Here is a 12,883-nt window from a genome sequence, read left to right as displayed (position 1 = left end):
TTTTTCTGATGTAAGGTGACAAAAAATGGCTTTATTGACACACTTTTTGCTTTTCTTTTTACAGTGTTCACCTGAGGGCTTAGTTCATATGATATTTTTATACAGTAGGTTATTACGGACACGTCGATACCTAATATGTATACTTTATATATTTGTTTATTTATGTTTTACACAATAACAGCATTTTTGAATTTAAAAAATCATGTTTTAGTGTCTCCATATTCTGAGAGCCATATTTTTTTAAATTTTTTGGGAGATTATTTTAGGTAGGGTCACATTTTTTGTGGGATGAGATGGCAGTTTGAATGATACTATTTTGGGGTGCGTATGACTTTTTGATCGCTTGCTATTACACTTTTTGTGATGTAAGGTGATAAAAAATTGCTTTTTTGACACTTTTTTTATTTTATCTTTTTTACTGTGTTCACCTGAGGGGTTAGTTCATGTGGTATTTTTATAGAGCAGATTGTTACGGACTCGACAATACCTAATATGTCAACTCTTTTTTTTTTTTTCTACATTTAACACAATAAAAGCATTTTTCAAACAAAAACAAATCATGTTTTAGTGTCTTCATAGTCTGAGAGTCATAGTTCTTTTATTTTTTGGGCGATTGTCTTGGATAGGGGCTAATTTTTTGAGGGATGAGATGGCGGTTAGATTGGAGACAGGTTATTCACCCCAATTTTAGAATCAAGGCACAATAGAATTGTATCTATTAAACAAGGTGGACACCCCAATAACAGTTGAAGGGGACAGGTTATTCACCCCAGTTTGAGAATCAAGGCGTAATAGAATTGTTTATCTATTAAATAATGTGGACACCCCAATAACAGTAGAACAAGACAGGTTATTCACCTCAATTTGAAAATCAAGGCCTAATAGAATTTTTTATCTATTAAAGTGCAGGAAATGGGGTTTTGTAAATGGTTGTGATTAGAGATGAGCGAAGCGACTTCGGATGCTACATCTGAAGTCGCTTTGCTAAAAACTTTGTTCTAATACTGTACGGAGATTCGTCTCTGTACAGTATTAGAATGTATGGCTCTGATGAGCCAAAGTAAATTATTCACGAAGCCGCGTGCGACTTGGTTGAATAACTTTGGTAATTGATTATTACTGTGAAAACCCTTGGAACCGAACTCGGCTTCGGTTCCAAGGTACCACTCGGATCCGAAGCTGAGTTCGGTTCCAAGTTTTGAAGTGTTTTTTTACTTTAATAATCAATTACCAAAGTTATTCAACGAAGTCTCTCGCGACTACGTGAATAACTTACTTCGGCTCATTGGAGCCCATACATTGTAATATTTGTGCGGAGACGAATCTCCGTACAGTATTATAACAAATGTTTTAGCGAATCTGCTTTGGATGTAGTATCGCTCATCTCTAGTTGTGACATCAACGGGGCTGGCTAGCTGCGGATTGTCTGTCTGCAAGGCATTATGGGTGACCTCCTGGGTTTCTTACTTTCACTTTGTAACATTTGTTGCTAATCGAATTTTTCCAAAACTTTGGTTCGAATTCCACTTCAGATTCTTCGCTTCACTCAAAACTAATTACCATCTTCTGTCTACTCCATTGTCAGACTTTCATCTCCACCATTCATGGCCATACTCATCATTCTTGTCGGCAAGTTTATTTGAGTACATTGTTGTCTGATAGTGTTTATGCATGCTTCATATATGCTTCTTGCTACTGCCCGATTGTTGTGCAGTTCAGTCCTACTGTAAATCCTGGGAATAGCGGAGAACCAAGAGACACCTATAGTACTTAGGAAAGGCTACCATACTTTTGCCCTTTGTACCTGTTGGCTTATAGTTCAATAGATTGCCATATAACTTTTGACACTTTCTCATTAGAACAATTAGCTATTGTGTGCTGTATTTACTAGTTGCCTTTTCTTTTTCTTTTACTTTATTTTAGTTTACTAGTTGCCATGACTCCGTGGTAATCTGTTACCATTGAATATATGGTAATCCCGTGGCACATGAAATTATGTACTCTTTTGCTCTTATAGCTCTCTCCCTGGTGAGGTCACCCCTTTTCCATTTATAATGGAACTCAAATTTTTTAATGTATACAATGGTTTATTGTTGTAATAAGCTCTTAGAATATTACGACTTGTGTTTTTAATTAATAAAACATGACTCTCATGCTTAATGTTTATGCAGGGATAATTAATATCATTGTGATGACAGATGATATTCCCAATACTGGAACCAATTCTACTGTGTATTTAACAATTTGTTGTGACCAGGGAAGTTATGAACCAGTTGCGTTTGACAAAGGAGCACTAAAAAAGGGAAAATCCATACAAACAGTAGAATTTAATGGTAGTCTTGGATCTATCCAAAAAGTACGTCTTGAAATGGAAGACGATGAAAAAGATAATAGCTGGTTTTGCAAAATGGTAAGTAACCCTAATGGTGGACCTAAATACAATTTTACTGCCTGCATTAGATTATGGAGTTATTACTGTGATGTTACTGATGTGCTGACATTTTGCACTAACAGGTAAAAGTGAGGAACTCTATATCTAATGAATCAGAGAAGGTTAACCTCATTCATCATTGTACATTTTAAGCAGTTTAATGTTACCTCCAGCAGTATAGACCTCCAAAAGGGGACTGAGAAACAGGAATGGATGCCTGCAATACAGGCATTATAAAGAACAGTTCTTTGGGACACGGTATAAAAAATATATTTACAGTATCAGAGGCAAGTCTTTGTGCTTGCAGCTTTAAATATGACCATTCAGAGATGGAAGGGGGTTGTGCTTTTTAATTATGTTGTATGATAATTTCAGCTGTACTAAGTTAAAGTGCCACTGTCATGATATAGCGACTCTTTAAAAATAGAAATTCATATGATTAGGACATAGTGCGAACACACATTAGGGTCACTTTAATAGGGAACCAATTAATCAGCCAGTATATTTTTGAAAAGTGGGAGAAAAGTAGAGAATTCACACAAACACTGGGAGATTATGCAAATGTTGTTCTTGGCCAGATATTAAAATTTTAATCCATTACCCGAAAGCTGAAAGATAACAATGCACTCTTAAAAGGGTTTGCATCAACATCCTTTAAAGTAATCATTTATGATCGTAGCTTGTGCTTTTTTTTTTACCTTTATTGTTTCTATCCTTGGTTCTGGGCTGTGATCACATGACCATGTCCATGCTGCTCTTTCATATTGCCTGTGATGTTATGTCCATGGGCGGAGCATTGATAGCATAGTGTCTATGTAACTAGCTGGGTGGGAGGAGCTATATCCTAGCAGAGCATTGTTAGGGGTTGTGCTGGACCTGTGGTTCAGAAAGGAGAAGTGCATTATGGGTTTGGTTGGATACAGCAATAGGAAGTGCTATATACAGGATGATTTGTTTACACTGTGGAAATGGATCAGGCATGGGGAAGATGTATGCAACTGTATACTCGATAAAATTAAGCCATAGAAATCCTTGAAAACCCCTTTAAGCACTTTCAAAATAAAATATACAATGTATCCGAGTTGCTCACCACTTTCAAAATAACTTTGTATGAGCATAAACTTGTGGAATAGATCTGCATCTATACTCCATTGACCATATGTTGGCCATAAAGGCATTTATGTCTATTGCTTGTCGAGAGTTTCAAGCCCCCTCTAGACATCATTCATCAAAAGGAAACTGGGTTTCTGAAAGCTCTTTAAATAAGAGTTGTTTCAGGGCAAACACAATCAGCACTAGATTACTACAACCAATTTAATACACATTTGCGATGAGTTTCTTGCCGTTATTGGATGCTTAATTCCTCAGGACGCAAAATGAGTAAGAGATACTTCAGAAGAAAATAAAGGAAAATTTAAAAGTCTTCTCCCACTCAGCTTGGCGGATGCCATGTGCCGCTACTCTCCTAGTTGCATGACTGTGGCCACACACTTAGGGTAGCGTTCCCTAATTGCGGTATTATATACCATTATTCTATTAGACCTTCACCATGATGAAACGCTTTTTAACAAACATTTTACAAACCTCCAGGGTGTACTTAAAACAAAAAAATCTCACTCTGAAGGTAGAACCGTTTTTTTCTAGACAGTGCGGCTTACATTACTAAAGCTTATCACCGTAGGGAAGGTATTTTCCAGCAGAGATCACACATCCAGTAATGGGCAAACTGTTAGTAATGAAGTCAAATTGAAAGAAATAAGAGCAGAATTGATAGTGTTTATACTGCCACCCCTGGCATGTTCCTTTTGTGATGTTATATATAATAAGAGCAATAAGTGCAGCTGCTAAGAGCTCACAAATGTTTATGTGTTCTCCAATAAAAGAATTCGCAGAGGTCGACGGAATAAACCCGTCGGGATGGGAGTCTCTAGGAGCATTATGAAGTGAGATTTTTTTCTATATATGCTAGTAAATTACAGAATACATTTATCACTGTCTATCAAAATGGACCCTGTATGGGTACGGTCACATATACCAGTAATTGTGAGGCAGAAGCCTGCGTCACTACCCCCATTGAAGACATAGAATATAAGGTCAATTCATACAGTTGTAGCACCACATGTTTTTTTACCAAGTCTTCTTTATTATGTTTTTGCACATAAACAAAAGTATTGTCTTGGCCAAAGGTTTTGACTGACACAAATTTTGGTTATCACAATGTTTGCTACTTCAGTTTTATGGTGGTGATTTACATTAAAGGGAATCTGTCACCAGCGAGCTCCCTATCAAACTACACTGCTCAAAAAAATAAAGGGAACACAAAAATAACACATCCTAGATCTGAATTAATTAAATATTTTTCTGAAATACTTTGTTCTTTACATAGTTGAATGTGCTGACAACAAAATCACACAAAAATAAAAAAATGGAAATCAAATTTTTGAACCCATGGAGGTCTGGATTTGGAGTCACACTCAAAATTAAAGTGGAAAAACACACTATAGGCTGATCCAACTTTGATGTAATGTCCTTAAAACAAGTCAAAATGAGGCTCAGTAGTGTGTGTGGCCTCCACGTGCCTGTATGACCTCCCTACAATGCCTGTGCATGCTCCTGATGAGGTGGCGGACTGTCTCCTGAGGGATCTCCTCCCAGACCTGGACTAAAGCATCTGCCAACTCTTGGACAGTCTGTGGTGCAACGTGACATTGGTGGATAGAGCAAGACATGATGTCCCAGATGTGCTCAATTGGATTCAGGTCTGGGGAACGGGCGGGCCAGTCCATAGCATCAATGCCTTCGTCTTGCAGGAACTGCTGACACACTCCAGCCACATGAGGTCTAGCATTGTCTTGCATTAGGAGGAACCCAGGGCCAACCGCACCAGCATATGGTCTCACAAGGGGTCTGAGGATCTCATCTCGGTACCTAATGGCAGTCAGGCTACCTCTGGCGAGCACATGGAGGGCTGTGCGGCCCTCCAAAGAAATGCCACCCCACACCATTACTGACCCAATGCCAAACCGGTCATGCTGAAGGATTTTGCAGGCAGCAGAACGTTCTCCACAGCGTCTCCAGACTCTGTCGCATCTGTCACATGTGCTCAGTGTGAACCTGCTTTCATCTGTGAAGAGCACAGAGCGCCAGTGGCGAATTTGCCAATCTTGGTGTTCTCTGGCAAATGCCAAACGTCCTGCACGGTGTTGGGCTGTAAGCACAACCCCCACCTGTGGACGTCGGGCCCTCATATCACCCTCATGGAGTCTGTTTCTGACCATTTGAGCAGACACATGCACATTTGTGGCCTGCTGGAGGTCATTTTGCAGGGCTCTGGCAGTGCTCCTCCTGTTCCTGCTTGCACAAAGGCGGAGGTAGCGGTCCTGCTGCTGGGTTGTTGCCCTCCTACGGCCTCCTCCACGTCTCCTGATGTACTGGCCTGTCTCCTGGTAGCGCCTCCATGCTCTGGACACTATGCTGACAGACACAGCAAACCTTCTTGCCACAGCTCGCATTGATGTGCCATCCTGGATAAGCTGCACTACCTGAGCCACTTGTGTGGGTTGTAGACTCCGTCTCATGCTACCACTAGAGTGAAAGCACCGCCAGCATTCAATAGTGACCAAAACATCAGCCAGGAAGCATAGGAACTGAGAAGTGGTCTGTGGTTACCACCTGCAGAACCACTCCTTTATTGGGAGTGTCTTGCTAATTGCCTATAATTTCCACCTGTTGTCTATCCCATTTGCACAACAGCATGTGAAATTGATTGTCACTCAGTGTTGCTTCCTAAGTGGACAGTTTGATTTCACAGAAGTGTGATTGACTTGGAGTTACATTGTGTTGTTTAAGTGTTCCCTTTATTTTTTTGAGCAGTGTATTTGCGTAGTTGTGGTTTACATGACTACAACGCTGTTTTACTTGTATTAATCTGAGTTAGGATACTTTTTTCTAAATAAGCAAATTGGGCCTTTGGTGCAATGAGGTTGTCACCATTGCTTATGTTGCACCCAAGCTTTGCTCCTTTCTGTGGCCAGCACCTATCTTACTGCTTTAATTGACAGGGCCAGCCAGTGGCAAAGCAACGAGGGAGGCCTAGTTTTCTGAGGAGTTAGCACATGTAGCTCCTCTCTCTTTCTCAGCTAGACTCAAAACTGACTAAACTAGGGGTAGACCTAAGTACATCTCCTAGCCTCCTAAAAGGGCTGAATTAGGGTTGTTAAAGGGCTTGTCCGGGCTTTTTCTATTGATGACCTATCCTCAGGATAGGTCATCAATATCAAATAGGCCGGGGTCTGACACCCATTGCCTCGCCGATCAGCTGTTTGAGGAGACGGCGCGTGCAGTGTGCACATGCCGTCTCCCTTCTCTCTTCCTGTTCACCGCTGCTGTCTATGATCTTTGCCAAAAAGAGAGAAGGGAGACGGCACTTGCGCACTGCACGTGCCGTCTTCTCATACAGCTAATCGGCAAGGAAGCCGTGTGTCGGACCCCCGCCGATCTGATATTGATGACCGACCTATCCTGAGAAAAGTTCATCAATATTAAAATCCCGGACAACCTCTTTAACCCTGACCTATCTATTCAAAACTATCAAGTGCACAATGCAGTAACTAAGAATGTAATATTAGTCCAATTAACACAATAACAATAAACGTTTTGCAAGTACTACATTCTAGGTTATTGAATCTGAGGTAGGTAGTCAAGACACATCAGGATTGTTTCTATACAAATAGGGATAAAAGAAAGAACTAAAGAGGAAGGAAAAGAAAGGAAAGGACAAAGACATACACCATTTTAAACAAGATGGGGAGATGAAAGATCATCAAGATAGGGCATTGATACAGAAAATTAAGAGGGTTGTTTGACCTCAAAAACAGTTTTAGTTAGGGCTGAGAAAGTGGTTAACATAAAGAAAAAAGGCATTCACCTATTCACTGCTTCTCTGTTTCAGCGTAATGGCTCCCGTCCCTGCTCCCCAATGTATTTAAAAATGTGATGTTCTGTCCATACACACTGGTCTCAGTGGTAGCATGTCCTTAAAGTGGCATGTGACTGCTGAGCCTTTGTGTTATGTACTACTTGGAGACATATCACTGCAGGGGCCAGTGAATGGCTGCAGATGTGCATGTGACAATGGATGGTCACTCTTTTGGTCTACATCAACATTAAAAGAAATGAACACTTTTAATAGATCACTCTGTGTGTAATGAATCTATATGATACGAGTTTCACTTTTTAAATTGAATTACTGAAATAAATTAACTTTTTGATGATATTCTAATATATTGAGAAACCCCTGTATTTCTTTCCAAAGCAGACAGGAACAAGAGTTACAGTCTCTTGGGAGGTAATTACTTTTCAGATGGGTGTCATACTGCCATTTAATTAAACACATGGTAATGATGATGGTATCTGAAAGATGGTAAAAACTTCACATTACTGAATCAAGAACATTAACTCCAAGTTCTGGTGTTGGATATGTTATTATTGTTCACAATTTTGACTGTATCTTTGTCCCTCTATTTATTGTGTAGGTGCAGCTGCAGCATGTACAAAGTGGAGACATTCTAGAATTTCCATTTCTTCAGACCTTTGGTAGTAAAGAAAATAATTTAGCAGCTGAATTACCAGTTTTGAAACCTTCTGGACCTTTTCTAACAGGTTGTTATTAATATTACAACCAAGATATATCTAGAATACACAATAAAAGTTATACTACTACCAGTTCAAGCCATTACATATTAAATTGCCGTACAATTAGGGCCCATTCACATGACCGTATATTTGTGTCTGGATTCATTTCAATGTCCAGATGAAGAGAGAGGTTGTGCTCACTTGTGTCCCGCCTTTGGAGGCAATGGATCTCGTCCGGATCAGGCATATAACAAAATCCAAAAAAGAGAGAGAAGATCCATCAATCATAAAAAGCGTTCAAAATTTATTTTTCAATAATCCACAAGATCCAAATATGACACAGTGCAGACAATTTAGCATTAATATCTACGCGTATTGGATATCAGAATATGATCCTTACTCATGACCATTGTTTGCACTGTGTGTTCTGTCTTCATACACGTTCACACAGTGTGCAGTCTGACATTCAGCATAAACCATCCCTGTCTTCCAAATAAGAGGACTGTTCTTTGTAGTCTAACTTGTTTATTGGTCAACAGGTCGTACATATGTGATCGATTATATATGATTGATTGATTAATTGATTGATTGGTAAAACTGAATTGTTTGGTAAAACTACAAGAATACAAATAACATGTACAAGTATTAAGCATGGATAGCATATACTATAACATTTGCATTGACAGTAAAAGCACATGGTAAAATGGCTGCCTATACATAGGATCAGGGCCGTTTCTAGAGGCGGGCGAGGGGTGCGACCGCCCGGGGCGCATCCCTCAGGACAGAAGATGGGGGGCGCCGTCAGCAGGGGGGCCCTTTCTGTCCGCAGGCAGCAGGAGTGGAGATGAGCGCTTCCATAGAAAAAGGCTGGCCCTATAGCAAATTATTGAATGCCCCCGCCCCACCATTAACTTCCCCCAACCCTCCTCCCACGGCTAATCAAGACCACACACTCACCGTACTCCCCCACCCACCCTCTTTGTCATGTCAAAAATTACACATTTACTAGTGCTGTACAGAAGAAGGAGTCAACAGTTTACTTTACGGTATGCCACACAGGCCCTGTATGCTCCTTGGAGCCCCGTGCAGTAGTCCTTTAGTGCCTCCTTCACAGTAGTGATGGCCCCTTAGTGCCCCCACACAGTAAGATGCTCCCTTAGTGCTCTGTTCACAGTACTGATGCCCCCCAAGTGCCCTCACACAGTACAGTGCCTCCTTAGTGCCCAGAACAATCAATAATTATAAAAATTAATATTTTTTTTATTTCCACAGTAAAAACCTATTACATTTCTATCAGCATTCATCAGGCTCCAAAGCCAAATACAGACACAGATTTGTTTATCACCTTGTCCGGAACCATGGGCAACACTGGAAGAAGAAGGGTTACATGCAAGCGGAAAGCCTTGTCTTCTAAGGTATGGTGTTTTAATTAAAACTATAATGCTAAGTTCTTATTTGCATTCTGGGCCTCAGTAGCAGATTCCATTAAAAACAAAGGACATAAAAGTCCTATATGCAAAACTGTTTTGTCTGCTAAATGCCGAACTCCCTAACAAAAACTATAAGAGTCAATGTGGTATGTCTGGCACTGTTAGTTTCAGTTATGATCCAGCATGTCGAGGTGTCAACATGTGTTGCTGCTCTCTGGATGTGGTGGTAAGGCGTGGTGCACCCCAATGGGAAATAAGTCCAGAGAGTCAGGGTCTGCAGTAAACCAGTGCACTTCTTTACTGGAGGAATTCAGGTTCAAAACAATACAGGTCAATGCACTGCTTCTTCAGTCTCCTCTCTAGTAGCAGAAGGTTCAGTGCTAAGGAAAGGCCTGAGCTAACTGTCCACCTCTCAGAAGGCTGGCAGAGTCTCTCCTACTAAACACTGCTCCTATCTGCAGACCTTTAGAGGCTCTAACTGCTCTATTTTTATACAGTTTCCAACTGATCCAGAAACTTCTAGGAGAGAGGGGAAGTTGAAGAAGCACACAAAGAATAATGCAGATCACAGTTGCCATAGACTTGTATTGTGCCTCAATATAAGGGCTCATTCACATGTTTTTCGGCTCGGATGCGGACCCAATAACTTCAATGGGGCCGCAAAAGATGCGGACAGAACATCCGTTGCTCCATCCCGTGGCGTTGCAAAAAAAAAGAGCATGTCCTATTCTTGTCCGTTTTGCGGTCAAGAATAGGCATTTTAAACATCAGCTGCCCGTTACGTTCTGCAAATTGCGGAACGCACACAACCGCCATCTGTGTTTTGCGGATATGCAATGAGCCCTAAGTCAATGGAAAAGACTAAGCAGTTTCCAGACGTAAACAATTGTCTGACAGAGCTGAACCAGACAGTCAAAAGTTCAGTGTCTGTTTGCTTTTCCCCTCTAAAACTCACTTCTTCATAGTCTCTCATGGTAGCTGAGGGAAACTGCTAGCTTCTCAGTACAGGCTGGAGCATCCCAAAGACTCTCAGTATTAGCTGGCAGTGCATTAACCCTTTCCAGAATTTAGTGCAAATACAGTTCAATAATAGTGCAAATGAACATATAAAATGCAGTTCAATAATATAAAAGAGTATATATGTAAAAAAAAACTGTTTAAATCATAGTGCAAGTTAACCCTTCAAAGTACAGTATAGTAGTGAGTTGATGCCTTTGCATAGTAGCATTAGTGGCAAATGTCTACAAAAGTCCAGATACAAAAGTACCCTAACTCCAGGGCACTACACCTACTACTTAAAAAAAACGGTAAATATTTAAAGCAAATCATATATTAAAAGGGTTGTCCATTTTATGCTAGCTTTTAGAAATGTGCTTAAGACAGCATTATAATCAACTTTCTAATAGGTTGTAACAAGATCGCCTATCTTGCTGTCCCTTCTGTGCTGCACTGGCATTTTGTGATGACAGCCGCCTCTTCTATATGCATAACAATCCTGCCCCAAACATGGCCACTGATGGAGGTGCTCATGACTAGGCTCATCCATTGATGGATTCCATTGAGGAACATTGGTCATGGTACTGCACATGTTCTAGTTACTCATATTGTGCTCAGTGTTATGAGTGTGATCATTACACCAGTGGGCACATTAAAGAGGACCTTTCACTAGAATAAAAAATCTAAACTAAGCATACAGACATGAAGAGCGGCGCCCAGGGATCTCCCTGCACTTACTATTATACCTGGGCGCCGCTCCGTTCTCCCGGTATAGGCTCCGGTATCTTCATATTTTCGGCTCAACTGGGTGGAGCCTGCCGGCGTCTCCTTCTCCCAGGCTGTAGCGATGGCCAATCGCAGCGCTCAGCTCATAGCCTGAGAGGTTTTTTTTTCTCTCAGGCTATGAGCTGAGCGCTGCGATTGGCCATCGCTACAGCCTGGGAGAAGGAGACGCCGGCAGGCTCCACCAAGTTGAGCCAAAAATATGAAGATACCGGAGCCTATACCGGGAGAACGGAGCGGCGCCCAGGGATAATAGTAAGTGCAGGGAGATCCCTGGGCGCCGCTCTCCATGTCTGTATGCTTAGTTTAGATTTTTTATTCTAGTGAAAGGTCCTCTTTAATGTCACAGTACAAAGGTATTGTTCACAGTAATGTCACAGTACAGGAATAATCAACCCCATGACATTATAGCACAATAACAATGATGTCACATGGAGGTATAATGCACACATGATGTACCAATGCAAAAAAAAGTAAATGCCTCAGAGAATAAAGCACACTAAGATTGCCATGGGGCTCTACAGTAAAACTTGGAATGAATTTGCATTCAAATTTCCATCATCCTTAGTCATCACTAACTGCTTCTTATGTTTGAATTGAAATGGATCCGCTAAGCTCGGTCCCTATAAGGACTGATTCAGATGACTAGGATCGGCCAGGGAAACACGCCGCACCTCCCGGCCCGACTGCAGCTTCAATTACTCAAATTGACTCTATCATAGTGATCTATTGTATTGTACTGACATGATGATACAGTCAGTTGGGTTTAGGGGAAACACGGTTGCCCAAGAGATGCGGCCATACACACGGACCATGTTTCCGGGGCATATCATGGTCGTGTGAATTAACCCTTATGCAAGTGAACCTGGTAGTTTACGCCATGGATACTTTATATATTTTGCTTACTGAAGGCAGTCCCCAATGACAGTAACCCTAAGAAGAGACTTATGGACAGCTCTAGTGTCTAAGGTCAGAATTGATAGAATGTTTTATTTAGCTTACATTTATTTTAGTAAAATTTTATATTTTGTTCTCTGAACACTGAAATACAAATAAGCAGCTGCAACATCTTCAGCCAAGGACTTCAGGAATAGAAAGTGCTGATGTTTTGTAATCAGCCACGCTGTAGAATGGTGGAGTGATGTTAATTAGTAATTTTGCTCTCTAAAGTAAATACTACAAGTTTAACTCACATCATGATGCTTAAGCAATACTCTTTGACTCTGCCAACTTGGCAATCTCTTCTTGCTTGCAATAACAGCCAACCTGTCAGGATATCTTCTCCTCTCCTACTGTCACGAACCGGCAGGACAGGTAGTGAATCCTCTGGACCAGAGAGGCGACGATGGCGCGGGTTGTACTAGAGGACTGGTTCTAAGTAGTTACTGGTCTTCACCAGAGCCCGCCGCAAGGCGGGATGGATTTGCAGCAGCGGTAACTACCAGGTCGTTTCCCCTAGTAACAACTCGACCTCTCTGGCAGCTGATAAGGCGTGGTACACAGGGAGAAGGTAAGAGCGTAGTCGGACGTAGCAGCGGTCAGGGCAGGCGGCAAAGGTTCAAAGGCGAGTGGACGGTAGCAACGGGTATGGCAACAGGAAAGGCAAACT

At 41.3% G+C, this 12,883-nt stretch overlaps 1 protein-coding gene across 1 annotated transcript in view; it reads left to right on the top strand.

The window, feature by feature from the left end:
- The window catches only part of RP1 (RP1 axonemal microtubule associated), a 595,469-nt gene that overhangs the window by 479,557 nt on the left and 103,029 nt on the right, over positions 1-12,883 (top strand). The window contains exons 46-48 of the mRNA XM_040433131.1: positions 2,172-2,410; positions 7,966-8,092; positions 9,338-9,480. Of these exons, the coding sequence (XP_040289065.1) occupies positions 2,172-2,410; positions 7,966-8,092; positions 9,338-9,480 (509 nt within the window). The remainder of the gene's footprint in view (positions 1-2,171; positions 2,411-7,965; positions 8,093-9,337; positions 9,481-12,883) is intronic.

Source organism: Bufo bufo, chromosome 5 (assembly GCF_905171765.1).
Source record: "Bufo bufo chromosome 5, aBufBuf1.1, whole genome shotgun sequence".
NCBI lineage: Eukaryota > Metazoa > Chordata > Amphibia > Anura > Bufonidae > Bufo > Bufo bufo.
The sequence above is the reverse complement of the archived record's forward strand: the minus strand, read 5'-3'. Positions and strand labels throughout refer to the sequence as shown.